The sequence below is a fragment of the Micropterus salmoides genome, unplaced genomic scaffold (genome assembly GCF_014851395.1).
Source record: "Micropterus salmoides isolate LMB-PRFRI ecotype aquatic unplaced genomic scaffold, ASM1485139v1 Ms_hic_scaffold_9, whole genome shotgun sequence".
NCBI lineage: Eukaryota > Metazoa > Chordata > Actinopteri > Centrarchiformes > Centrarchidae > Micropterus > Micropterus salmoides.
Window position 1 is genome coordinate 31,641,483 of NW_024044681.1, and position 27,149 is coordinate 31,668,631.

At 40.4% G+C, this 27,149-nt stretch overlaps 1 protein-coding gene across 3 annotated transcripts in view; it reads left to right on the forward strand.

The window, feature by feature from the left end:
- The window catches only part of LOC119895143 (vacuole membrane protein 1-like), a 57,377-nt gene that overhangs the window by 22,933 nt on the left and 7,295 nt on the right, over nucleotides 1-27,149 (forward strand). For all 3 annotated transcript variants that reach the window (XM_038708029.1, XM_038708030.1, XM_038708031.1), the window contains 4 exons: nucleotides 24-155; nucleotides 10,823-10,903; nucleotides 11,315-11,431; nucleotides 14,858-14,919. In XM_038708029.1, coding sequence (XP_038563957.1) covers nucleotides 24-155; nucleotides 10,823-10,903; nucleotides 11,315-11,431; nucleotides 14,858-14,919 — 392 coding nt within the window. The remainder of the gene's footprint in view (nucleotides 1-23; nucleotides 156-10,822; nucleotides 10,904-11,314; nucleotides 11,432-14,857; nucleotides 14,920-27,149) is intronic.

The window sequence follows — 27,149 nt, forward strand, 5'->3', positions numbered from 1 at the left end:
TGACTTTGTTTCTGTGTGAGCAGGGTGCTGGTACAGCTATAGGAGAGCTTCCTCCCTACTTCATGGCCCGTGCCGCACGGCTGTCAGGCGCCAACCCCGACGACGAGGACTACCAGAGGTTTGAGGAGATGCTGGATCAGACCCAGTCTACACAGGTGACACGCTGCTCCCTGTGTTGTCTTCAGCCCCTTCACCACCCTCTGTTACCTAACCCCCATCACGTCTTCCTCCTCCCCTTCCTCCCTCTAACCTTCACAACACTTATCTTGTTAAGCCAGAACTTCATCCTCACCTTTCTGCTCGCTTGCACTTGCATGCTTGTTCTGTATCACGTTGCTGTACTTTTACTATTTCATTTCTAATTGCTCTGTTTGTTTGTGTGTGTGTGTGTGTGTGTGTGTGTGTGTGTATTGACCATTGACAAAGCCCCACCCCTGTGTCCCAACAGTACGGCAGGAATCAAGTGCTTTCACAACGTTATGACTAAGAGAACAGCTATGATGCATTCGAGTAAAATGTTCCCGCCATTTCCGGCCCTTCGTTTTGAAATTCCCTGAAAAACAAAATTTAAATCAAACATCCCTGCAAATGTTTCAACAAAGCCTAACAGCTCATTGTAAATATTTATTTCACCAACCTCTTGTGATTATGAATGCAGGAGGAGGAACGAGGGGAAACATGCGTGTGGTTTCATAAAGGCTTTTCATCAGACCTGTCTGTTCTGACACAGTCTTCATCTTCAGGAATGCTTTTTTCTCTCCAACAGTGTGGGTCAAACTGTCAGACAGGTCAAGTGCAGTAAAACAACTGCATCCATAAATGGTTTTGAACTTTACAACAGACTCATTTACTCTTGTATTTTCAAATAAACTGTTACTGAGTGATTCACAGAAATATTTAGGGGTCCAAGCAGTGAAGCTGCTGGAACCCTGTTGTATCTGAGTGAAACAGCTACCGTTCCTGAACTCGGTAGATAGGTTGGAAATCTCAGCCACTACTCAGACAAAATAAGTGCCTTTAAGTGCAATTTTACTTAAGTATTTGTGACCAAACTTGCACGTGTTCCGAGCTGCGTAGTCCTGGGAAATTCTGCCACTAGGGAACTTTTAAAATGAAAAAAGTTAAAATCTCATAAGTAGCTTAGGTAGTGAGTTTTTGTAGATTCATTGTATATGGTTTGGTCACGCCGGGTTTGAATACACTGTGACACCAATGTGTCCCTGAGCAAGACACTTAACCCCTCGTTGCTCCAGAGGCGCGCGACCTCTGACATGTATAGCAATTGTTAGTTGCTTTGGATAAAAGCGTCAGCTAAATGAATAAATGTAGAAAGATGAATACTTTTTCAGCACATTCACTAATGTGACAAAAGTTTGTCTCACTGCAACCTATTTTCCATTCAGAACTCTGTCCCCCAAAAATAAATAACACCTCCACAAGTCTTCATTCAAATGCTACCAAAATTGACGCAGACATCCTTTATATGGCAGAATACAATATATCTTTATTGTCCACCAGGGGTGGAAATTTGTCTACTGGTCGCCAAAGACAAGGAACAAAAGAATAAGGAACAAACAAGCAGTTAATAAAACGCACACATAGACACATTACACATTAAAACAGTTAATGTCAATGTCTCTGTCTTGTTTAAAATGGTGTTCAGTTTGGTGAGTCTGCAGTGATATTCAGTGTCTTGCTGTAATTTATACTGCATACACAACATTTTCTGTTTTATCTAATTTTAAAACAGATTTCATCTATACATTTGACCATACACTTGAAAGCGGCAAGAATGATGTGGGATTTTCTTCAGAATTACTGTTGTAAGCTTTTTAAGTTTAAACTGACAAAAATACCCCAGTTTTGCACATGTGATGGCACTGTCTGTACTTGTGAGCAGGTGTCTGGAAACCCCTTGTCATCAGTGGCTCAGGCCATAAGGCACCTTCTCTGGGGTTTTTTAAGTGCTCATTGAGGTCATATTAAGCTGTCTTTTGACATCTCGTCAGAAACAGTTGGGCCAGCTGTCAGAAATTGTTCAGGATCATCTGCAGACTTCACTGATCTTAAGCTGTTAAAGACATTTTGATGAATCAGTCTGTTCCAATTATGCAATAATTTTTTTATCAAAATAGCAACAAATGTCGTCATGTGAGGCATGTCTGCACTGAAGGTCATAAGCTAAATGACATGTTTCTGAAAGCAGATTTATATACCAAATATCATATACCATATACAGTAAAAGAGCATCAGCATGTAGTAATGAACACAATTAATAATTATTTTAAAGAAAATCAAGTTGTCAAGCATCCAAGTGCTCACATTCTACTTGGACCCTGTCATTCCCTCTTGCAGCTATATTTAATTTTGTTTACAGTATGTATTTCACTGTTCAGCATGCATACAGCCGGATTAGAAACAGTCCAGCCATAGTTAAGATGTGAATTGTTCAGTACTTGCATGCTGTCTTTGATAAGGCACTAATTCTAGAGGGGAAAAATGAAAAGTGTTCTTCTGGTCACAAGATTAAATAAATCCCCACAATATATTTGGCTATGTTTTTTGTATTAGAAATGAGAAACAAGGGACAAAACGTTCATTCTAACAAGTCATTTATTCTGTCTTTCCCATGTTGTTATACTATGCTAAAAATAAATTTTTCACACGACACATTGTACTCTTTCTGTGTGTGAAACAAATGTACACTCTAATAACCTGAGCTCGGCTTGTATATATGTAATTAAAAGTTTTTTTTATGTTTAATTCAAATTTTGAGTATAGCAACCCAGTCATCCCTTTTGACCTCCTGTTCCATGAAAAACCAATATCAATCTAAAAATATTAATAACACCCCTTCTTAACCCCAGCCTGGCATGGCCTCGGCTGAGCTACTGATTACAAACTCCAGCCATTTGTTTTGAACACATGGGATCATTTGGCAGCAGGATTTCACAGTTCTTCTGGTAGCAAGTTGAAACCCCTATGGATAAATTGGCTTGTTGAAAATATTGGAGTAATTTGATTTGGTTTGGGGGTAGTTGAATACAAAAAGAATTTATTGCCACAAATCAGTGGTCCTCAAACAGGGGTCTGGGGTCCACCTTTGGGCTACTCAGAGTCACCAAAAGATATGGTAAGAATAGTAACTGTGGGTTTCACTATAACTGATTTGTCTTATCCTAGTTTGAGAATGTATAAAATGGCTAACACTAACTATTGTCTCTCTGTGGAGATGTTACACAAGTCAGTACTTATCCAGTCAACCTGCATAGAAACACCTCGACTAAATGTCTTGTTATAGATCATATCACCAGTCAGCATTCATTTGTAGTGGCAGAAAAATCCTTATTGCACTACTTTCTAAAACTTTGAACCATGTTGCATTTCTGGCGATAGCTCAATTACTGTCACAAACACCCACTCCTTTGCGCTGTCCCTGCCTATCCTGCATCGCTTAAAATTGGGTAGACACTGGCTGAAACAGCACCCCATAAGATTTCATAAGTATAAAAAAATCATCCTTAAATAAATGATTTAAATAGTTTTTGCAAAATAAAAGCATAGAAGCACTTACACGATACATTTGGACCTGTAGATGTGCTTTATGTGTGCGAATTATCACAGTTTAACTCCCAGAACACAAACTCAAGTGACCTTTTGAGACACTAATACTGATACAGATTCAGAAGAAGTCCACAAAAATGTGTCGAGAACAATCTGTGCTGCCTGGTAACAAGGGGGCAGGGGCGCAACACTTGCCGAAAGGTCCACTGTTACTAATGTTCTGGACAGCTGGGCAGGTTGGCAGCCCTGGCGTTCAGACCACATGTGTGAGAGTGGAGTTCTGACATCACTTACTGATAAGGTGGCGCTTTCCACTGAAACTGTGAGAAATAGCAGAGACAGCGGAAGAGCGAGACAAACGGGCAGCGTGGGGAAGAGGAGAGTTTGTCTAAATGATCATCTCAGCATTGAAGAGCCCGTGCGTGTCTTTTCCCAAACAAACCTAACAGTGTGACGCAGGAGGAGCATCGCCTGTTTGTTTCGCATCCGTATGAGAGCAGATTAGAAGTGACGCTGCATGCTGCTGTCTCAGTACTCAGCCTTAGTCTCGCTCTCTCTCTCTGACATTGTTTCCTTTTCTGTCCCTCTCTTCCTATGCTCTTATTCTTTCTCACGCACTCTGTTCGTCTCCCACTGTGCTTTGCTCTCTCTCTCTCTTTCTCTTTCTCTCTCTCTCCCTCTCTCCCTCTCTCTCTGATCATATCTGGCAGCCCGGTGTATGTATGCAATGTGTGTTCGTGTGATTGGACAGCATCTGGAGACAGGTTGCTAGCACCAGCGAGGACCTGCCACATACGGAAACATTTCTTCCTTCGCCAGGGCTTTTACCATTGCTCGGATGTTCTTAGGGTTCCCTCTTTCACTCAAGGAGATCCCGCAACACCTCTAGGCCACTTTTTACCATTTTCCCACATTTTAAGGTGGACATGGAGGCGTTCATCTGCTGCGGATTTTTGATTGAAAGCTGACAATCAATAGTAGTAGGCCAAAGTGGAAACGACTCCACTGGGATTGGACTGGGGAAACTTTGGTATCGTTGGATCATTGTGTAGTAGACAGAAAGTGGTTAAGTTTTGTCCTCAAGGATGTGACACCCCTTCAACCATATCCCCCCTCCACACACACACACACACACACACACACCCAGACTGTCCCACACACACACTCTCCATCCTGTGGTAGCAGAGCTGGATTAAGATGCTGACTTCGTCCCCTCTGCTCAAGTCACAGAGGTTTGTAGGTGCCAGCAGTTTGACTTAAACCCAGTGGTATTTCTCTGAGCCTGCACGTGCCAACTTCCTGCCACAAGTGCATGTGATGCACAGCAGCAGAGCACTCTGGTTTTTTTTTTTCTCATTCATTCAACAGAGCTATTCAAGAATAATGAAGTCATGCTTTTTCTAACGGCTCCAGACGCTGATGTCATGAACATCAGCTTTTTTTCCCCTCTTAAATCTTTAGCTCAGTACGAGAGCACCCGTGTGCTGGAGAGGAATCCTCAGTGTGGACACAGACCGTCTCGGAGGATTCTGCATGGATCGAGTCCATGATTGCTTGTAACTTGATAATGAAGTTATTTCCTGGCTTGTGTTTATTTATTTATTTTTTTTCATCCGGCACGGAAGAGGTTAACAGGCTGTGAATTCTTGATTGCCAACTCCCAGGATCGTATCTCCTGTAACTCAAATCAGGGCCATCTGCGCTGGGCGTATGCCTGCCTTCCCCCCTGCCCTACTGCACTCAAAGGCTCTCTGTGCTGTGGTTTGCCCGGCCCCGTCACGTGACTTCTCTGAAAGTGCCCCCTCCTTCCTCCTCCCTCTTTATTTCCAGTAAACTGTTTGAAAGGAGGGGGGTGAGTCAGAGTAAAACCAGCTTCCCTTTAACCACAGCTTGTTAAAGAATTTGTCAACGTGGACTCAGGGGTGCATTTTTTTTGTGTGTGTGTGTGAGTGTGTGTCCAGATAGATTTGAATGCGTAGCGTTTTTTTTTTGTTTTTTTTTATTGAAAGGGGACTGTAGCTTCTATTGCGTCAGGACTCCTTAATCACTCCACTTCCTGTGCCAGAGAGAGAGCGGGCACGGGCTTGTCAGGAGTTAATAAGATGAACTTTAGCCGTCTTCGTGTCGGGGGGCTCGCGACCGCTCCGGAGATGTGTGTCTTCTGTGTGAAAGACTTTCATTGAGAAAAAAAGAAAACACAGAGAGAGGGAGAGAAAAATGTGCGTGGGTGTTCACTTGTGTATAGGCTATGCATAGATTTTTCCTTGTCTGACACTTTAATTTTCCACATGGAGCGGAGTGCCTTGTCGCTGCCTGCTTTTTGTCTTTGTTTGAACTCTGTACCCCATCAGCACTACCAAAGACTATTGAAAACAAAGTGTTTGCTTTGCCAACAACAGAACCCTCTGAGCAGCTTTTCAGCAAATCCAAAATAAACTAATATCACATTGTACAGCAATGCATTTCAAAAACCTGATGCTTGAAACAGATGTTCAACTGTTTACATTTACAGAATATCAAGATGGTCAACCATAACGCTTTGTTGTTGCTGTAGCAAGTTAAAAAAACTGTGTCCTCCCTGGTTTTTCCCTGTGGATTTTTCTTATAACTGTCATCACCTGGCCACTGTAACCACAGATATTCAAACTATTATGTTTAATGTAGAGCTCATTCCCTCACACAATTTAATACAAGACATGTGCCTGTACTTACGGACCAAGAGTAATTTTCTTTTTTGCTATGTACCTAATAAGAATTTCATTTCATATTCATATTCAATTAATCATCGTTGTTACACACTTCCATTATCTTGTGACAATCACCCTGCTATCCCTCAGTTATGACATTCCTTCATCTACAGTGTATTAACTGTGATTAAATGAAAATGAAAACATGGTACATTTCTTGTGTTTGTAAGGCTGCCATTTTATTAAAAAAAAATTCTGTGTTCCAGTAAGTTTAATTATGTTCACACAAAAGTAGCACATGTTCATGAAACACATGGCAGGAGCATGCTTTAGAGAGTAAGAGACAAATCTGGCATAATGTGGTTTCTGAGGACCCCTTATGATGTTCTTCAAATGATGAATTGGCTAATCTGACTGTCAGTATATGGCGTAAAAAAATTCCACTTCAAATTCAACTTATAAACAAAAGATCAAATGAGAGTATTGTTCCCCACAGAGGTCGGCTCCATGTGGGGTGACTGTGCAGACTGCTGAGTAAAGCATCTCTGCCGAGCAGCCAAACCTGGAACCAAAACCTCCATGGTTTTAATGACGCTGCGCCCTTGACAAGATCTTACCAAATGTAATTGCTGCTAAGCCCAGCCCTGCAGGCCGGCGGTGATGGGGGTGGGGGGGGGGGGGGGCAGGGGGGAGGCAGCCCTTGGCAAGCTGCCTGGCAAAGATGGTGATTTTCCATAAGCCGCCAACAACAGAGTCTAGATGTCTGAACCCCAGCCATCCAAGATAGAAGCTTCCCCTGTCCAGAAATGCAGAATTGAGAGTGTCCAAGTACATACTTGAACTATAGTAAATCACAGTGTCACAAGTTTGCACACACACACATATGCACACCCTTTTACACCCTCCCCTCACCTCCTCAGGGACCCTTTGTTCACGCTGCGGTGATATTTTCATGCTCGCTCTCACTGCATGAGCCAAAAGCTCGACTACGGCACCTAATGTAAACAGTGCATGTGTCATGATGTCAGAAAATGAATGGGATTCACAGGCTGTTACCATGGCACTGATTGGTTCTGCAGAGTTCTGTCCACACTACAACACCGGCAGTTGTCAGGTGTCCCTGGTCCAGACACAGTCCTCAGGAGTTCAGCTCTAAGCCAACCATACACATTCCTTCCCTCCCACCAGCTGAGCAACTCTCACATTCACACACACATTCACACACACAGATGCACGCACACATACACACACACACGCACACGTATGCACATGAGACAGGCTTGAATTAAAACTACAGGCTAGTCCAAGGAGAAACCTTCATGATTGGACATCTGTGGAGGCAGAAATTCAAATCATGAACCAATCAGATTCTGTGTCCCTTTGCTCCCCCCACCACCACCTTATTAGGCGACCTCCCATGTCTCTCAAATTTCCTGTCCACTTGCTTGCACCCCGTAAAGAATGTCATCAGCACTGTACTGGTTCTGTTGACCATATTAGGTATGGTCATGTATTGCCAGCCCCCTCCTCTGCCTCATTTTTTTGAATTAATGTGAAGTTTTAGAAACGGAGGCCTGATTTATTTTAATTTTTTTGAAAGAGACCTATTTTTTCTTGTCTGTTCCTATGAAACAAATGTGTTCTTGTCAGTTGATTTTATACTGTTTTAGGTGAGAAAAATATGTTTTCAGTGGAAAAACTACTTCACAAACAGCAAACATTCATTAAAGATATTTAGATTTAAAATTATTAAACAGGCTGCTAACTGTTTGAAACTAGTTGAGATTCTAAAATGCAAGAGATGCATTTTTAAAAGCACTTTGCTACATAAAAAACCATCAGGAAATGTTATGGAAACATAAATTATTTAGTTCAGGAAAAAAACAATTTTATAAACGTGTTAAGGAGAATGATACTTTTAATACCAACATAATTATGTGTTCAAATGAGCAGTCAATGTGAAAGAGTGTGTATTTTCTTTAAATGGAGGGTGTCTAACAACAAAACAAAAATTCAACATACTAATTAAAAACTTATTATTGTGAGGGTTTAACTGTTCTGTTCACAAATAAAATGAGTTTGAAGTTAAATCTGAAGAAGGAAGGATGCTTTTAATGAAAAACACTAATGCATAATTTCATATAACCAGTGCAAACTATAATATATACATTTGTTTTATTTCAGTATGTGTGCAGCAGACAGAGATTTAAATGAATGGTATTATTTTTTAGCATAATTCTATGTAAGGATAAATTAAGCATACATATAAGGCTTTATTCTGCAAAATATTTATTTAGATACTAAAGAGACAGTGGTTGCCAATTAACAGTTGTGTAAAACAAATGTTCCAACCAATATAACATGAATATAATCACATTATTGTATTGAGAATTTCACAGCTATTAAAACAGAGGCAGTATTACTGCCTTATTGGAAAGAATAAATAATGTTATTGTTTTTCATGACAAAAGGGCAGCAACTTCAAGATATGTTCAGACAAAAAAAGAAAGATAATAATAAATAATAAAGAATGAAAGCCGTTGTGCAGTTATTGGCTGTAAAATCCATATTCTCTACTGCCAACAGATCCAATTATTAACATATTAAGGTCTAGAAAATAAAACATCTTGTATCAAATATTTTGGAAATGCTGTGTCTTCAATATATTTCATTGTTATTGTTTTAAAAGTTTGGATTTTTACCTAGAGCTAAACTATTTCTGTACAACAAAACCAAATAATTCTAATTTAACAATGACAAATCTAGTATTGTATGGAAGTAATCCTTTTATAAATTACCTAGATATTGAGTTTATCATCCAGAAATGTGAAAGGTCCTGGATGTCCTTTGGATTCCCACTGTGTTCCCAGAATTTGTTTAGGTCAAATCCAACAGATTAAGGCTCCTCTTCCCAGAAAAGGTATATTGAGGGAAAACCTGTGTCATTGCTGTGAAAAGAGGCTTTTGTGGAGCTGTCAAGAGGGATAGGGCAAGACCAGCAGAAAAAGTAAGAATTTGTGAGTCACTGCAATGACCATAGTCTCTTGTCTTGTTCTCCATTTCCCCGTCACAATTGAATCAATAACTGGCACTAGAGGTAAGATGGAGACATGCTAAAACCAGTTCATCACTCTCCTAGAATGAAGAAATATGTTTAGAGATGAGCCTTGTAATTCTTTTACACCATGTGGCAGGTGAATCAGCGCATTTTTAGATGTGAACTTAAAGATATTTTTGTTGGCAGGATGGTCATGAATTTAGCGCAGGACTTGTTTAAATTGTGAAACCCACCTTTTTCATTCAAACATTTAAAGAAATACATTTTCCTTCTAAGAAGTTGTTTATTATTAGATTAGTTCTAATGTTTTTTTTTAGATATACACAAGCATGCAACTTTCCACCCACCAACAGTTCCTCATCCCTTGTACTTTTCACATTTACTTAGGTAAATGTGGATAAATTAGGATTAAATCAGTGCAAATATTTTGAAAAGGATGTGCTTACCTATTGGGTTATGAAGATTATTATCATTTAAAACTGAGCACTTACACTTGTGAGGGTTTAGAAAGACAATTTCTAAGATTTAGTGAAAATCATTCTGAAGCACAGTACATCAAAATATATGTATTTTCACGTTCATTGTTTGACAAAATAAACATTATTTAGTTTGTCAGTTGCTATCTTGCTCAGTTGATTCATTTCATCATTGATGAAAACATTTTGTTAAGGGCACATTTACAGGAGGAAGAAAATCTTCCTGTTGCAGCTGCTGCTCCTTTACACTTATTAAACAACAAGCAGAGATAAAAACCAACAAGTTATTCACTTATTTTTCGTTTCATTTGTACACCAGTATGTTTTTAGAAATAAAATGGAAAGGTTTAATGTAGGTCCACAAACAGTAATTTGTAAATAAGATGAAACATTAACATTCAGATGTGAAATCCTAAAAGCAGGTCTTTGATTATAAGATATTATCTTATTAGAATTAGATTATTCTAAATTCTTCTTTCATTTTAATGTGACCCATTTGAATGGGTTTCAAAGCATTCATTAAAAACATCTAAAAAAACAACATTGCAGCCGGCTACACACATTTATTTCACACACCTCTGTGATATTCCCCCTTCTAAAAAAAAAGAAAAAACTTTTCTCTCTAATTTACCCTTAATAAACATTTCAGTAGCTAAAACTACTGATTTAAATACAAACAAATTTATTTTTATCAATCTGAAATTTACCAGAAGTTAATTGTGAATCATTTATCATATAAAATGTAAATTATTAATAATGCTTTTTCAAGTGTTGAATGTCAGACATAATCCAGTATTCACAAAGACAGTGTGATATGTTTCTGGTAAGTAACTCTACAACAGTAATAAGAAGAATAAATTATTATTACTTTGCAATTAGCTGTTTAGTAAAAATCTGTGAAGCAAGTTTGAGATGGCTCCTGTGAATAAAGCCATGTCTATATTATGCCTACAGTATGTAATCAGTTTTAGCTAAACATCAGAAGGTCTCTAGTGAAAATATAATCACACACTTTTCCCACTTGTGATCTTTTTCAGGATGTTGCCACTCGAGCACAAGCAGCAGTGAAGAAACTCATCCAGAGGGTTGGATTCTTTGGGATTTTAGCCTGTGCTTCTGTAAGTCAAATCAAACATAAAAAAATTTTCACCCTACTATCTAGTTTATCAGTTTAATCATCATTTTGTCATGTTCTCTCAGTGATGTTATATTGACGTGTGCGTTGTTCAAAGTAAAAGGGCAGCTCTGAATTGTTCAATATTTTTACAAAAGAAAAAAAAAACTTTATTATGAAATACAGTACATTTGACAAGGAGCAGATCTTCTCATGGTCATCAGTAATTTTCTGTAGGTGTACCTGTAGAACACCCATGTAAGGTAAATTGGCAGAAGAAGAAATACTACATGGATTTCAATACTTTGCTCCATTGTTTCATGTCTTGCACTTTCTCTGTATGATTTGTTTTGAATTTCTTTAGGTGAATTTACACCATATCAAGTCTAATCATTTGTGTTGTTTTTTCCCCCAGATTCCAAATCCCTTGTTTGACCTTGCAGGAATAACTTGTGGACATTTTTTGGTCCCCTTCTGGACTTTTTTCGGCGCAACGCTCATCGGGAAAGCTGTCATCAAAATGCACATTCAGGTGAGCTGCAGTTCAATAACATACATCCGTGTAAATAATGGCAGGGCTGATTTAATAAAGTTTTAAAAGTTTAAAAGCGTTCATAAACACAGCTGAGACTTGTGTATAGTAAAGCACAATATACTGAATATGTACTTGTTTTTGCTTTTATCTTTTCTATTACATGCTGGAGAGAAAAAGCCAGACGTATTTGTGCCAGAGTTTAAGATTTCCATACATCTCATCTATTGTTCAGAGGGAGATTAGTGTTAAATAATGAATCACATGCACAGCATCTCTGTACTCAGCTGGTAGTAAGGAGGCCATTTTGTGCAGCCAAAGTAGGGGCAGTCAACCATTTTGTGATTGCAGCTGCAGCACCCCCAGTACATTGTAAAGTGGACCGGTCAGACTGCAGCAGATTGAGAACTTATAGGAAAGTAAGAGATACATCCTAACCCTTGAATAAGACCGTGCTGTTAGGAGACTTGGCATTACAAATGTTTCTTGTAATCCTGGAAAATCCTCAATTTGCGTCCAGGAATTTGCAGTATGTCTATGATTACCGCCAGAGGCTCAACTTACTGTTTTCTAAGCAAACGCAGGAATTTGCTCATGGTGACACAGAGAGGAAGGGTTAAAAGTGAACCTTTTTCCCCCAACTCTGCCTCATTCCTTATCATATGTACAAAGCATTGTCCTGCACCAAACTGAGAAAAAAGGTGGGGAGGTGGGGGTGAACCTAGTGAATGCGAGCTAAAGCAGATAAACATTGTCTGTGGGAGGTGATGGAGATAGAGGGAGGGAGAGATGGGGGGATGTGCGTGTGTGTGTGTGTATGGGGGGGGGGCATGCATGGCAGGCACAGTCACACACTGTACCAGATTACACCCAGGGGTCCCAGGGGCCCTCCCTGACAGAGGTGTGTCCCTCCTTGACTCACAGAAAGAAAGACTTCACCCGGGTCTCCGGCATGTATGTGGGCCCCAATCTCTCCTGTAGCTGTTTGGTTTAATTTTCTTCAAGCTCAGCTTCTGTTTCCAATGCAAATGATTCAGTAGTTTACAGTGTGTGAACAGAAAAGCAGAGGTATTAGAAGAAAGCGCAGTGGAGAGCAGGTGACGTTCTCCCTCATGGGCCAAAAGGGAACAAAAGGGGATTTTGAGCCTTGTGGTGTGTGGGTGTGCTTCAAAGCATGTTTTTGATCTGGGTTTGTACCTGCGCTTCAGGTGTGTTCTCACCACTTTTCCCGCGCTGCTTCCGCCTTTTCATGCTCATTAAGCTTTACGTCTAAGTGTCCACTGTTGAATGGTTAACATCGGCGCCTTTGTGATACAGCAGGTCGCTTGAGGATGATGGCTGATGTCATGGAAACACACAAGCCGGGCCCTTGAGATGGGTGATTTTGCAGATGGCATAAGTGTTGTGAGGTGTTGCAACAAACACACAACATTAAAAGCAGGATGCTCTCATTTCCATATCACTCAGTGCTCCTCATGGTTCTTCATAATGAGTGTGACTTTTAAGTAAACTATTGAGAACTGATGTAACACTTTCCTCTTCTCCTTTGTTTGTTTGTGTGCGTGTGACAAAATGGTTATGACTGGGATGTGCGTAGCTCTTATCAGAATTATCAGTTCACAGAAATCAGCGAGTCAAGACCATGTCAGCGGCAGTTTCCGAGCAGACACATTTAAGGCATCTTAGTCAGCTTTCCTGTGTCAGGCCATCTTGCTGCCCCTTCCTCCTTGCTTTGTGTGGACTGATATGTTAGTTCTCACTATCTGTTAAGTGGTTGCATGAAATCTGTATTCAAGTGCTTTACTCCAAAAATGTCTTACTGAAGTAGCGGTTAAGAAGTTGAGGAACAGAAATAGTACAATAGCAAATGTCAGTCTTTTTATATTGCTACAGATGGCAATTATAAGTTTTGTTAGTTTTGTGATATTGCCAACATTTTGACTGCGAGTCTGTCTAACCTCCAATGAGGTCCACACAAGTTAAACATACACTTCATGTGTGACCTGGATGACATGTTACATAACCTTACCTTACAATGAACATTGTTAACAAAGCAGTGATCAAAGACGACTGTCACATGAAATTAAAATTTTCTTTGGGGGGTTGCGGTGCAGCGTCATCTTCAGTGTAACCATGTAAAAGTGATGCTGTGGGCGCTGACACAGCTGTCACTTTTATTTAGTGTCATTTATCTTACTCTGTATATTTTTTATTTTAATAGTTTCCCCAGTTCTTGTCATTAAAACTGTTGCTGAAATCCTCCCAGTCAATATTATTACCTTGCAGCCAGTCAGGGTCCAGTATTGGGACTGATCTGCGTGTCAGGGAGAAGTGTCTGATCTATGTAGCCTGTTGCAAAAGCACAAATGAACATAGTCTTATCATGAGACTCAGTATAATTGCTAATAAAATAGCTTAAGACCTTTGACCACTTGTGGCCTAAGATAAGAAATGTTTCAACAGTTTTGCATTATAATCTTCTAATTGAAGCTGCACATTTATATTGAGAGAAATATTCAAATCCAAGATGACATTTTTATGCCTGCATCATTACATAAAATGGAAAATTCTAGATGTCTTGTGTATCATTTTATACACTTTCCCCTGTAATTCGGCACTATATATTTAGTAATTTTGGAAACCTTGGGATCTGGACTAGAATTTAAAATAAGGTTCTGTGGGTTTGAACAATCCTTTTCTGCACAACATGAGTTTGTAATGACGGACCCGCCAAAAATAAGCCTTTCTAATGGCATGTTGAAGGCAACCGAGATGTTACTGCAAAAAAAAGGACACATTTTTAGTGGTCAAAATGCATTTAGTGTATAAGAATACTGTAACTTACAACAACTTAGAGGGCAAGTGAAGGACTTTGAAAAAATCTGGTCAATTATTGGGTGCATGTTTCTGCCCCCCTGCAGGAGGACACAGGGCTGATATGAGACAGAATGTCTGCCAATCAGTCGCCTGTCTGTCCCTTCTGGCCTGGTGACTAAGCAGGAATCAGACCGGACAGGAGCCAGCCTCTAGACCCCCTGAAGCAATGACACATCTCCTTTGATTGTGCTACTCCTCTATCCTTCCATCCTTTACACACACACACACACACACACACACTTCTGATGACAGCCAGTGTGCTGACTTAGTGTGCTGTGTTGGTCGTGTGTCATAGAGCCCAGGCCTTTTATTTCTTACCCTCCATGACAAAAGGGTGTCTTAATGGCGGCTTTTTGACCAAACCGCCTTGGTTTTCCAAGACATGGGCTCGGGCGTAATGGGTAGGGTGTGTGTGTGTTTGAATGAGGGGGAGGTAAGGAATTACTGATCAAATGATGATGCACATACTGCCCTGTTCAGCACCCCAGCAGTGACCTCATGGTTCAGTAACTGACTCGCTCGTTCTCTGTGTGTTTCTTTGTCATACAGAAAGTGTTTGTGATCGTCACCTTCAGCAGGCACATAGTGGAGCAGATGGTCTCCCTCATCGGGTGAGTAAGCCTCAACGGGTGTGTGCGTGTGTACTCGTGTGTGGGCTCACCAAAAGTACCCTGTGGGGTGTTCAGCTATCGCACATGAAAGAGTTAATACAGAACTTGAGGGACCTTTTGGTTGGTCATGTGGCACTCAGGTAATTTATGTCCCTTTGTGTGTGTGTGTGTGTGTGTGTGTGTGTGTGTGAGAGATCTGCCTCCTCCTCCCTGTGACTCTGATGAAGGTCATGCAAAGTCAATTAAAACATTCTGCTTGAAAATGTGCTTGAAATACCTTGTGCAGACCTTGAAACAGAGGTCACATTTTGTTCCCCTTTTGGCTCCTCACTCTGCTGTAATAGTCTAGATGGTGATTAATGACCTGGATTTTTCCACTGGATGACTATGGGCATGGACATGTTCTGGCTTCTTCACAGGACGGGATGAACTCTCGCCTTTATCTCTCCTGTTGTTGCCCTTTTATCCAAGCGGTTGTTACCTTCCTGATCTCGTAGGGAGCACAAGCCAAAGTAGAGGGCTGCTTGTGAGTGTCTGAAGATGGTTTACCATGACCCAACCTTTTTATCTTGTCGATAAAATAAGGCCCTTCAGGTGTCAGACCTCTCAGGCAGGATGTCCCTTGGGAGGGAAGAAAAAATAGAGTTTGATTTTCTGGTAAGAGAGAGATTTGAATGGAAATTTATTTGTGTACGTGTAGGATTAAGAGAGTTTTCATCATGACACAGGCTGGTTATGGAGATCCAGTCAAGCTTTTTAATAAAAAGTGCAAAACAAAATGTAATCATCACACCTATGCACACACATACAACCTCTCTGCTTCTTGAAATGAAATGGTTAGATGTACTAGAAGTTGAAAGGGCCTTGGTGCTGGGTGAGGGTGCTGATGGGTGCCATGATGGCTGTCCTTGTAGAGATGCCAGGGGCTGCAGCTGGAAACTGCCCTCAACACACCTGCTTGTGGGAGTGCCGTTTATCACACACACACACACACACACAGACATTCACGCACTCTTGTTGTCTCACACACACACAAACACACTTGCTGAAATCAGGCGATGAGATTGCATCAGCTCTCTTCCTTGCCATGTTGTGTTGTTGCACATTATGCTTTGTTTCTGAACTGAATTTTGGAAGCCTTCGGTCAGAGACGGCCGCTAAAGAACCGGCTCTTTTCTCTGCATGTCTATTTTTTTTATAGACTCTTCATGTGTTAATGCCACAAAATAAAATATGTTCCAATTGTTCAGCTTCGATAGCACAAGCTACAAGACGTTTACACACACAGAGGCTGTTACCTCTCATAGTGTAATGAGACTGTAGTGACTGTGAAATTTCAAATGATCTGAAAATTACTGAAATTTTACAAAACACTGAACTGTTGTCTTGAACATGTTGTTTTCTTATTTTCAATAAATCATGTCATTATTTATTCATTTCAATCATTTATCAGCTTTCCGACAGAACACACAGTAACATATTTCACTATGGGTCTATCATAGATAGATAAATGTATAAAAAAAATACACTTTATATATAAAAATATGTGTATGTGTGTGTGTGTGTGTGTGTGTGTGTGTGTGTGTGTCAGTGTGTTGGGTTGTGAAAGGCCTGTCCCCTCAGGCAGTCACTGTTCATTGAGCTGCAGATTCAAAGCGACAGATCATTGGTTATTGACAGGTTTCAGTCTGACTCATTGCCTGCTTCTTCTCTAAAGGAAGTTTCCCTCATTACAACTTGTCAACCGTCAGCTTCCTTCCTCACTGAGGCCTCTCCACCTCCACCTCTGATTCTGTGCTGCTCTCACTCTCACTCTCAGTCACACATCACCTTATGAATGGGTGGCAGCCTTTCAATTTGAACCCTTTAGGCACCAAGCGACAGACCGCATTGTCAGTGTTAACTATTTGCAGGTGCTTGAAAATAAATGTACCTTTACACCCGTTTAAACGCAGGCACCTGCATTTATTCCAACCCACAGTTGCTTGTGCATGCGCACACATAAACCCTTTGTGCTCACATACACAAACTCAAAGATTTGTCCTCTGGATGCCCTCTCTCTCAAAAGTCAGTTCTAAACCATATAATGCTAAACCTCCACATGTCGTTTTTTTTCTTACCACAGGACTTTTGCAAAAATTTCAGTGAAGCATTTAAAACGTGAACTTTGTTGGAATTGCAGTGTAACCTGATTTACTCTCTTTTTTTTTACATTTTTTAATTGGATTTATGGCGTGTATGGAAACTATTTTCTGCAAAATTCTTACTTCTTGGTGTTGCATAAACAGATTCCTAAAATAATGATTTAGAGTGATGCCTGCAAGAAAGTTTTAATGATTGATTCTTCTTTCACTAATGATTGATTTGTAGCAGGGATTTCATTGTTATAACGTTTCAGATGTTTTTGTTTGGCCCGTGTCAAATGTCATTAGCGTGTGGAGCATTTGCTCTCTTTTTCAGCTCTTTTTGCTTTTATAATAAAATTTAGTTCAAACTAAATGTATGTGCTTGATGATTTTAAAAAAAGTCACAAATTGTGTCTTTTTTGTGGAATTTGAATATTCGTTTGCTTGGCTCTGGATTTAGTCTCTGTAAGCTGAGGGTGTAGTATTTGTCTTTGTGGGTGACTGAAGTGACCGTTGGACTTTCATTCTCAAATTACATAATATAATACTACACAAATCATTTCCTGCTCTGTGCCAGTCAGGTGAGCTAGTTGGTACACACACACACACACACACACACACACACACACAGGCTGTATCAGAGTGTAATACTGTGCAGTACATGTTTTTACTGACGACCATGAAATTCCAACTGATCTGAAAATAACAAAAAAATCTACAAAACACTGAACATGTTGTTTTCTTATTTTTGATAAAGTAATTTATCATTAATATTATTTTTATTAAAATATTGATTGATCAGCTTTCTGACCGAGAACACCTCTTTCACTATGGGTCTATGGACAAGAAACTAGGGGTGAGTCCCCAGAACTGCGTGCTGTAGTGTGGCATATCATTTTTGAAAATGGATAGATTCGGATGTAAATAATTTTCATTCATGCACTAACTGCCATATTGCACATGTTCTTGTATATAGTCTTTATTTTTACTCATTTTTATTTACTCATTTTGTCAATTTAATATTTTTTTAATTATGTATATAGTTATGGATCAAGTCACCAAAGCATATTCCTTGCATGTGTAAACCTACATGGCAATAAAGCTGATTCTGATTCAGTATAGTAATGAAAATGCGTACTTTTGGTGATTAAAAACAAAAATTGTGTGTGTGTGTGTGTGTGTGTGTGTGTGTGTGTGTATGTATGCTGGTGCCTCGTTGCTTTATCATTTATCAAACATTGCATTTGAGTAGCACATGCATTTCTAGAACTACTTAGATGTGACGAAGGAAAGCTAATTAGATCAAAGATTAAAACACTGTAGCGTGATTATCTACAAATAAAATCTGCAGTTCAATACAATACAGTAATATAGTTTGGTTAATGCTTTATTTGGTTAATATTCCTATAATCTTGACGAAGGATTTTTTGATTCACTCAAGAGGGAGTGTCTACTCAACAGTATTCTTTTAGGGTTATATTAATAAAATATTGTGCAGTGCAACAATGTGGCACTTGTGTAATAGATTTGTGTATCATTATTATGTCTTACTCAATTCATTTTATAAATTATGTTATTTCCAAATATGGACCTTTTTTTGGTAATATTTATTTATTTATATAAGGTTTTCACTCATTAATCAGCAGTTTAAATCAGGAAAGTAGTTTTTCTATGAATGATAAATGGAAAACAGTGTGTTACAGAAATTCAGTCTCACAAGAGAGGTTTGTATCTGAGGCTTAAACGTCATGAGGCTCTAAAACTGTCAGCAGCCATTTTCATCACCTCTGTTAACAAAAATGACCAACTCCAGTTTCTTTTACTAGCTGGAAATAAAATGTAGAGAATATGCAAAGAACCCTTTTTTAGAACAAGTTGAACATAAGTGACTTAAAATTTCCATTATACATTTATGACTATCTGATGTTCCTTTTGAGACCTAAAAAGGTTTCGTGGAAAAATAAGTTCTGTCCTTTGACAGTTGTTCAGTAAAGTGAAGTGTTCTTCCTTTTTCAACTGTTTTTCTAATTACTGTCTGTTTGGGACAAAAAAAAAAATTGTGTCAGACTTTTCAGACTTGATGTATTACTTCTTCATGTGTATTGTGGAAACAGATTACTTACTTCTCCAGCAGATGGGTTTCACTCTTGTTTTCTTGCCCTGCAAAGCATTTAAGGTTTAATCTATAACCTTCTGCCAGCAGTAGTAGGATAATAATAAAGACAGTTGTGCTTTGAAGTGCCACAAGGTCACAATAAAAGCAGACTCCTCAGATGCCTTTTGGGCTGATAACAAGAACTGATAACCAGGCCGAACGGAGCTGTGTGTCTGATCAGACTTGTTTCTTATGTCCTGTGATGAATGTACTGGTGTCTCCTGCTCTTCAAGACCAGCCGTGTGTGTGTAGAGTCATTGTTTAAATTGGGAGAAAATTCTGCAAACTCGCATTGAGCAAGGCATTGATTAAGTTTCATGCTGCTGTTTACTTAAAAATTCATTTTGCAGTTTTACACCTCCAGTCATAAAAAAAACCCTGCACAGGCATCTTTATTAACAAGCCTTGAGAGTTTGCAGATTTGAAAAAAAACAAAACAATATACAGAGTACATTTTCTTTTCTTTTTGTACAAAATAGAAGAAAATGTATCTGGACCTCTCACTGAACATGATCTTGGATTCTTATTTATGACCAGTGTCCTATCTTATCCCACAACATTCTCTTTCTAACCTTGAATTTCCTTGGATTTGATGTGCAAGTCAGGTCAATAATCCTAGAAGAACTCCAGAGAACAAACAAACCCCTGCTGCTATGCTCCATATAACTTGAGGGCAACAGATTCATCTTTTTCTGTGCCCAGTCCACCCTGCCATCCTTTCTCTTATCTCAGCTGGGGCTTCGTCAGGCGGTGATACACAGCAGGAACAGCTCAGATTCACCCACTGTATGCAGTAATGGAACAGGGTGCTCTCCTGCGTTTGACATGCTGTCTGGGCCTCCGGTCTCCTCGTTTGATCTGTTGTGAGTCGCTTTGTTTAGACTGAATCACTAACTCTGATTCTTATAACTTTGTTTTTTTCAGCAGCCATTAGGGATGATATATGAATTAGGGGGGGGGTAAGAAAACTTCCCTAATTATGAGAACAGCTGTAGGGATGGTGATGCAGGAGTCCAGTGTGTTTACACCTTGTCACTGGTCACTGTTTTGGGGGATTTTGGAGAGGAAAAAGTGTGAGGAAGGTTAGGATACTGGTTAAGTTCGTGAAAATGTGGAACAAGTGAGAAGAGAAAAAAAGAGTCAGCAAGACAGACACAGTTACTGTTTTTTATCTGAGAGTATCTCATCTTCTGGCTTCACACCGGGACTTTAAATTATTGTTCTCAGTAAAAATCCCTCATCTTGATTGAGTTAGCGGTTCTCTGTGTCTTGTGTTGAGCTTGACAAATCGTTCAGACCCGTGTGTCAAGGGAGGGACTATCACTGTCAGGCTCTTGTGGAGAAAGCCATTGAGGTGTAGAGAGGAAGAGTCAAGACCTGAAAAGGTTATCCAGTAGGAACCGTTATGCTGGGGCCGTGGGGGGAACCCTGCACGTCTCCATGAGAATGCATTCATTTCCATGCGAGTCCATCTCTAAGGCAAGAGTCTATTACCAGGACAATGGGCCTGCAGATGGCTGTTCCTGCCACACAAGGCTGTCGGCATTAGAGGATCACAGCAGGCAGCCCTGCTCAGGGGGAGGCCAGGGGAGAGTCACAGGTCAGGACAGGGCAGCTGGGGGTTGCATGAGCTCACCGGATCATACTGGAATTTTCCAGATCACAATCAGCTTTGTCATTCTGTTATAATGTAAAGATAGATTCCAGTTGTTTCAACTGCCATGTTATACCTTAAGTATACTGTAAGGTTGTTATTGGAGTAAGCATAAATCAATTAACAGAGTTGGATTACTTACTTACTGGATTGCTGTGTTTTGCTCCTGTAAATGTGAGGGAATTTAGTGCTAAAAAGACTACCTTTAGAAGATAACCACTTGAGTTTTCTAACTCAGACTGTTGCTGTGTGCACAGAACGAGGACTTTGGATCTTGTCCCCCCGTCGCTCACATTGAAAGTGCATTTCAAGAAGGGATCTTGTAATGGCCAGTATGACCAGGAGCGATGATTACAGCAAGCAAAGCCATTTTCAGTGTCCGTAAGACAGACTAAAAAATTGTGAATCCATTTTCTTCCCATGTCCCTATGTCTTACTAGCCTAGGGTTCACCACACATTCTTCTGGACGTTAACTATAAAACAACTAGAGTAAAGCTGGGTTGCTGGAGAAGTGAAATTGCTGAGAACCATGCAAATGAAACTATTCTGGGTTTTCACAGTAGTGCAGTTATTTGTGTGCGTGTAAAAGTACTGGAGTTACAGGAGAAAAGTGTGTTACTGCTTGTTTCCACTAAATTTCACCCATCTTGAACCCCCCCCCCCCACAGCTCATATAGAAACTAGGTTCACATGGTTTCATACTGAATGTAGGGGTTGTCTGGGTTGAAGGTAACTGTCACCTGAATGTCATCTTACAGGGAGGGATTTTTTGTTTTTGTTATGTCTCCACATAATGCACCAATTTTGAGGCAAAAAGTGATCAATCAATTTCTTGTTGTGTAGTTAATTTAAAGGACAAATAGGACGTGAACTGCAGCCTATGCTAAGTTATTTTACATGTGGCGATGTATTTCACCTTAGCAGACTGAAACTGTCTTTTTGTTGAAGATTGGTAAACAGTATTTCTTTAACCATTTAAACCTCCGTCACACCACTGATCCTATAAATAGCCCTCTTTGAGCCTTATGAGCACAGTTAACCCAATCTCCAAGAAGGGAGTTTTTTTCGATCGTATTAGTCACCTGAGAAGCGCCCTGACAAAGATGGCATTGATCCGTCCTTCCACAGCCTGCCCTGCTCTCCTCCATCCCAAACACAGTCAGATGCCTCACCTAGAATGACAGGATCAGAGGCAAACGGGGCAAGACAGTGGGAGTGAGGGATGGAGCAGCAGGTCGGAAACCGACTCTCTTTTTATATAGCGTCGTTAAGTTTAATGCGAGGCCCGGCGGGGCGTCCATTTTCTCATCTCCCCCACTTCCATACTGATTACCTTGGCCCACAAGGTCTGACAGAAATACAGAGGTAGTAACAGTCGGAGAGAGGTTTGACTCTGAGCCAAAAGGTCTTACCACAGCCTTTTAGAATAATATTCAGTCGCTCAAGAAGACTTATTGTTCAGATCGCATTCTCTAGGCCTACTTCTGCGGTTAATAGCACACTGAGGGCTACACAAAGATGTCAATGTAATGTGTGTGTGTTTGTGTGAGAGGGAGAAAGACACAAGAGAGGGAGAGGTCAGATGTGTGTCCCAGGTCTGGTGTCATATTATGTGCCTCTCGGGTATAGTGCAGGACTTCCTGCTTTATTCATCCCTGATTCATTTGTTTTGGTCCCCAGTCTCACACTTCACACTGCTGCTTGCTCATCAAATCATTCCTACACATGCTTAGGCCAAGGCTATGAAATTACTAATGTTTTTATGCATCAGGCTTGTATGTTGTTGTAAGAAACAGTAAGCCATTGATTCATTTTTAGAGCAGCTCATTTATCAGGGGAACCAAACGTGACCTCCAGCTCTTAATCAGCACCATCCACTGAAGGGTATTGTTTTGTGAATCCCATGAACATCGTAATGCGTGTGCTGTAAATTCACCAGTTGTCATGGTTATGTGTTTCTGTGTGCTGTAAGAGGAGTCATCCCAGACAGGCCCTGACTCAGAGGACAGCCGTCCAGACCCACTTCTCTCCCCACCCTGCCTCCACCACACCTCAGTCAAAACAGACATATTATCCCCCATTAGCCCAGTTCACAACAGCAAAGTTAAGGAGAGGTAGAAGAGAGAGTAAGGAGGGGTGTTGGTGAGAATCCTTGCCGTATATATGCGCGGTACTGTCCAGTTGTGAATAATCCGTGTTGGCTTGAAAACCAGGGCAACCGTAAATCTTAATTATGAGCAGGCTGTGTTTCATTTGTTTTATCCCAGACACATTCATCATTTGCTTATTATTTTATTTTGTCGAACTTCAAAGATTCACCACTGTGAACACAATTTATTACTTTGCGAATCTTAGGCCTAAACTGCTATGGGATCTTAAATCACATTCACGCTATATAACTACTTTATTAGGAAATAATGTGGTATTTTGCTTTTTGCTAGATCTTCTACTCTGCGTTGTTCCAGCACAGTGAGGTGTACTGTAGCATACAGTCGCACAGACATCAGTGACTTTCACTTGTCGGCATCCGCGGCTCCTGACCACAGCCTCGGCAGCATGTAAACTCAAATGCAATGCTATAGGTATAACTGATCAGAAAGTAAATCAGATAACTATAATCACATTCTTTTAGTCTGTCATCACTACACACTGTTTGAACAAACAGATTTAATTGACCTTGTTGCCTGTCGTATTGCAGTATTCCTGCATGTTGTTTTGTAAAGCAGACACTGTAAGCAGCCAAAGTAGAACAGACAGTGTTGAAGCGGAAAATATACAACATGTTGTGGTTTTGACAGGTACGTAGTAATGTGGTTATCTGTGCAGCATGTCACAGTGTATATGAACCACACAGACTCCATACAGTCCCACAGTGTACTGTATACTGAAAATGTCCCACACAGCTCACTGGCTAACCTGCTGTGTTAGAAGACATACATCGTGGTCTCACTTATTCCACGTGCCATACATTCATTTTCCAACCAATGGCCTTGTTTCTTTGGTGTGTTTCTGCCCATCACATTTGTTTAACATGCCATGATGTGTAAATGTAACCCCTCTTGTGTGTTTCCATGTTCTTGGGTTTTCTGACTTGTTGCTAATGTAAATGTAGAGATATAGTAACACTGAGTCATTAGGTGTTCATTTGAAAAAGGGCTGGATGTTGTCCCATAGGAAACAATGTCACCATAGAGCCCATACAGCAGCCATTGCTCCAAGCATGACATCACGGGATGGATGGAGACACTCATGGAGTAACCAGTGATGCCCCACACCTCTTGTTCTTCTTCTTCTGTCCCTCCACCTCCTCATGTATTTTCAGGCAGCCTGCCGCTGCCACTCTACAAGGAACAGTGTGACTTGTCTGGATTTGTCTCCAGTCACATCTGACTCATTGAACAACCCTTTCTCACCACTGGAAAGGTCTAGGCCTGGTTACCCAGTGACCCAGCAGCTTCACACACCTCCACACCCAGACCAAGAGGGTCTGTGTGGGCATGCCGACCTGAACCTGGGGGGTCGTAGGGGTTGGAGGGCTGTTTTATGTGGCTGTCTGGGAAGTGAGAGAAATAATAGACTGCTATAATTGGTGCCCCTTGATTTCCTGGCAGCACTGCAGGCACCCAAGAGGATAGCATGTGTCCGAGCTAGTGTGTATTTATGTGTGTGTGTGTGTGTGTGTGTGTGTGTGTGTGTGTGTGTGTGTGTGTGTGTGTGTGTGTGTACGTGTGTATGTGTGTGTGTCTGCTGGCTGACACAGAAGGCTGTGGAGCAGGGATGTGATAAACACACTGGGCAGGGGGATCTCCGTCCAGGAGTGGGCTTCATGCTTTAGTGGTGAAGTCATTGGGAAAAGGCCTGGTTGGACTGGAGGAGGAACCAACACACACACAGGCACACAAGCACACACATACACACAGATACCAGATACTACCTAACAACATTTGCACGTGAATTTTCCTTATTTTCCAAAGTTTCCTTACAATAAAGTTAAACACACCATAATTCCGTTATTTCATGATACCAACACTGAAATGAAATTGGAGCAGTAGTAATTTATAAAGCCATTGGCTGATAAAAAAGATAGAGGGTCAGTGTTTTGCACTGCGATGGTGTAGACGTCCGAGTGTCAGTACTTCAGGTCAGAGCGCCGCCTAACCACAGTGTGCGTCTTGCGGTGTTGGTGCTGTTATGTTAGGTGTGAACTGTGGCCCTGAGGAGCATTGGGTAACACCAGTGATTGCCTAAGCCAGTTGTTGTGATGATGTCGTAACCAGTTGGACGTGGACCGGAGTTTGGCTGTCATGTGAGCCCTTGTTCTCTATCATCCCCTGCCTGGGACGTCAGGGCATGTGTGTGTGCCTGCGTGTGTGATCTTGTGTGTGCCCACTTTTGGGATTTCATTAACATAAAGAACAAGAAATTGTGAATTTTATGAGTCGATATGTGTGTGTGTGTGCGTGTGTGTGTGTGTGTTTGTGCATGTGTTGGAGTGCCACTGGAGGTGGCAGCCTTCAGAAGGGCAGACAGGTCAAAGGTTGCCGCTGACTCATGGTCTGTGGAATTTTACTTTTCACAAAACGAGCACAGGACGCCTAAACAACATGCTCCACACTCCATGAGCAGCAGCAGGAAATGATAGTTCATTAAAAAATGAGACAAATTAACCCTTCTCAGCAATAATCAGGCTGCAGGAAGAGGAGACATGGGGTTTTCCCTCCACATGGCCTTGTTTTGCCGAAGCATATCTATCACTCATTTTTTTCCTGATTATTGATCAAGTTAGCCTCTTTTGCAGTTTAATGGGCAGACATGGCATTGTTTCTGACACTGGTTGGTCCTGTTTTATTGCAGGTGAAGGTTATATGACAGTGGGAGTACATTTTGTACTGAAGGCTGGAAATCAAAGTATGTGCCTTTCCATCATTTGTGAGTTCAGATGTGTAGCTTTTGGTACAAATTAGATCTAGAATAGAACACTTTACTGCAAAGGTTCTTAAGAATGTTAAATATCTGTTGTTGCAGCTGTAATTGTGAAGATTTCTTTTGTGTAGGTCACGGGAAATATTTTTGTCGTATGTCATAGATCCTTTAGCAGACAGAGGCAGTGAGCCCTTTTGTGCTGACGAGGAAGGGGAGCTGCAGAGGTCGCAGATCTAAAAATCTCTGCATTTTCAATAACCCCTTACCTTTAATATTAGTAATTATTCTGTCTTTAATATTTAGAATTATTACATGTTTGTAACATTTATGAAATATTTATACTTCAAATATTTATGGTTGTGTGTGTGTGTGTGTGTGTGTGTGTGTGTGTGTGTGTGTGTGGTGACACACACACACACAACTAATCAGTCTCTACAAACCCAGAATAGGTGGTCACATAATGAAATGAGTGCCTCATTGGTTTGATGCACTAATCCATAATTGACTTTGATTGCTAAGTCCACGAACGGGTCAGCATAGTTGAATTTCTCTAAACACACTGACACAAATAGTTCATTCATTGTTTATGTTGCAAAGATGTTCACTGTATACTGAGATGATTTTGAGAAAATGGATATTGATGGCATTGTAGGACGGTGGTGACGGTGGCGGTGGTGCTGTGGTTTCTCCTGTATGTCTGGACGAGAGCTGTGTGAGTGTGGTTCTCCCCTTCTCAAAACACAGGCATTTTGCATACTTTAAAGGCACCGGCTTAAAGAGTGTATGGACGGAAAATGTAAACTTTCTACCTGTTTTGTTTTAGCTCATCACATATAAAAAGGGACAGTTGTATACCTGCATCAACACTAAACTAAACTCAACTGTTTGAGCTGCAGAGCTCCTCTTCACACATGTCACATACAGGACAGTCAAAATAAACATCCTTCACATGTTGATTTCTTTCAATGTATTTGCTACAACTTTGCATTTTATGTACAGCTGATTAGATTCTATTGTTCATTGCATTTGATAAATACAGGTGTTCTTGTTTTATCTTATGCATCTTTGAGAGATTTACTTGTGACTACAATTTTTCATAGATTTTTGAAAATAACTTCATTTATTGATTAATTTAGTGACTAAATGCAAATCGCTTGATGGAGCTGCGGCCATTTGCTCTTAAAATCGAGAAGCCCACACGTTACCTATTTGATGTTGATTAAGAAATGAATTATCACACACACTGCTTTAAGAATATGTACAGGTATATAAAGCACACCTATGGTGTTGATAATAAGCCACATGTTTTTACTAGTAAACATTTTTATGACAACCACGCAAGTGAAGCACAACTTCTGGAAGTAATTCAGT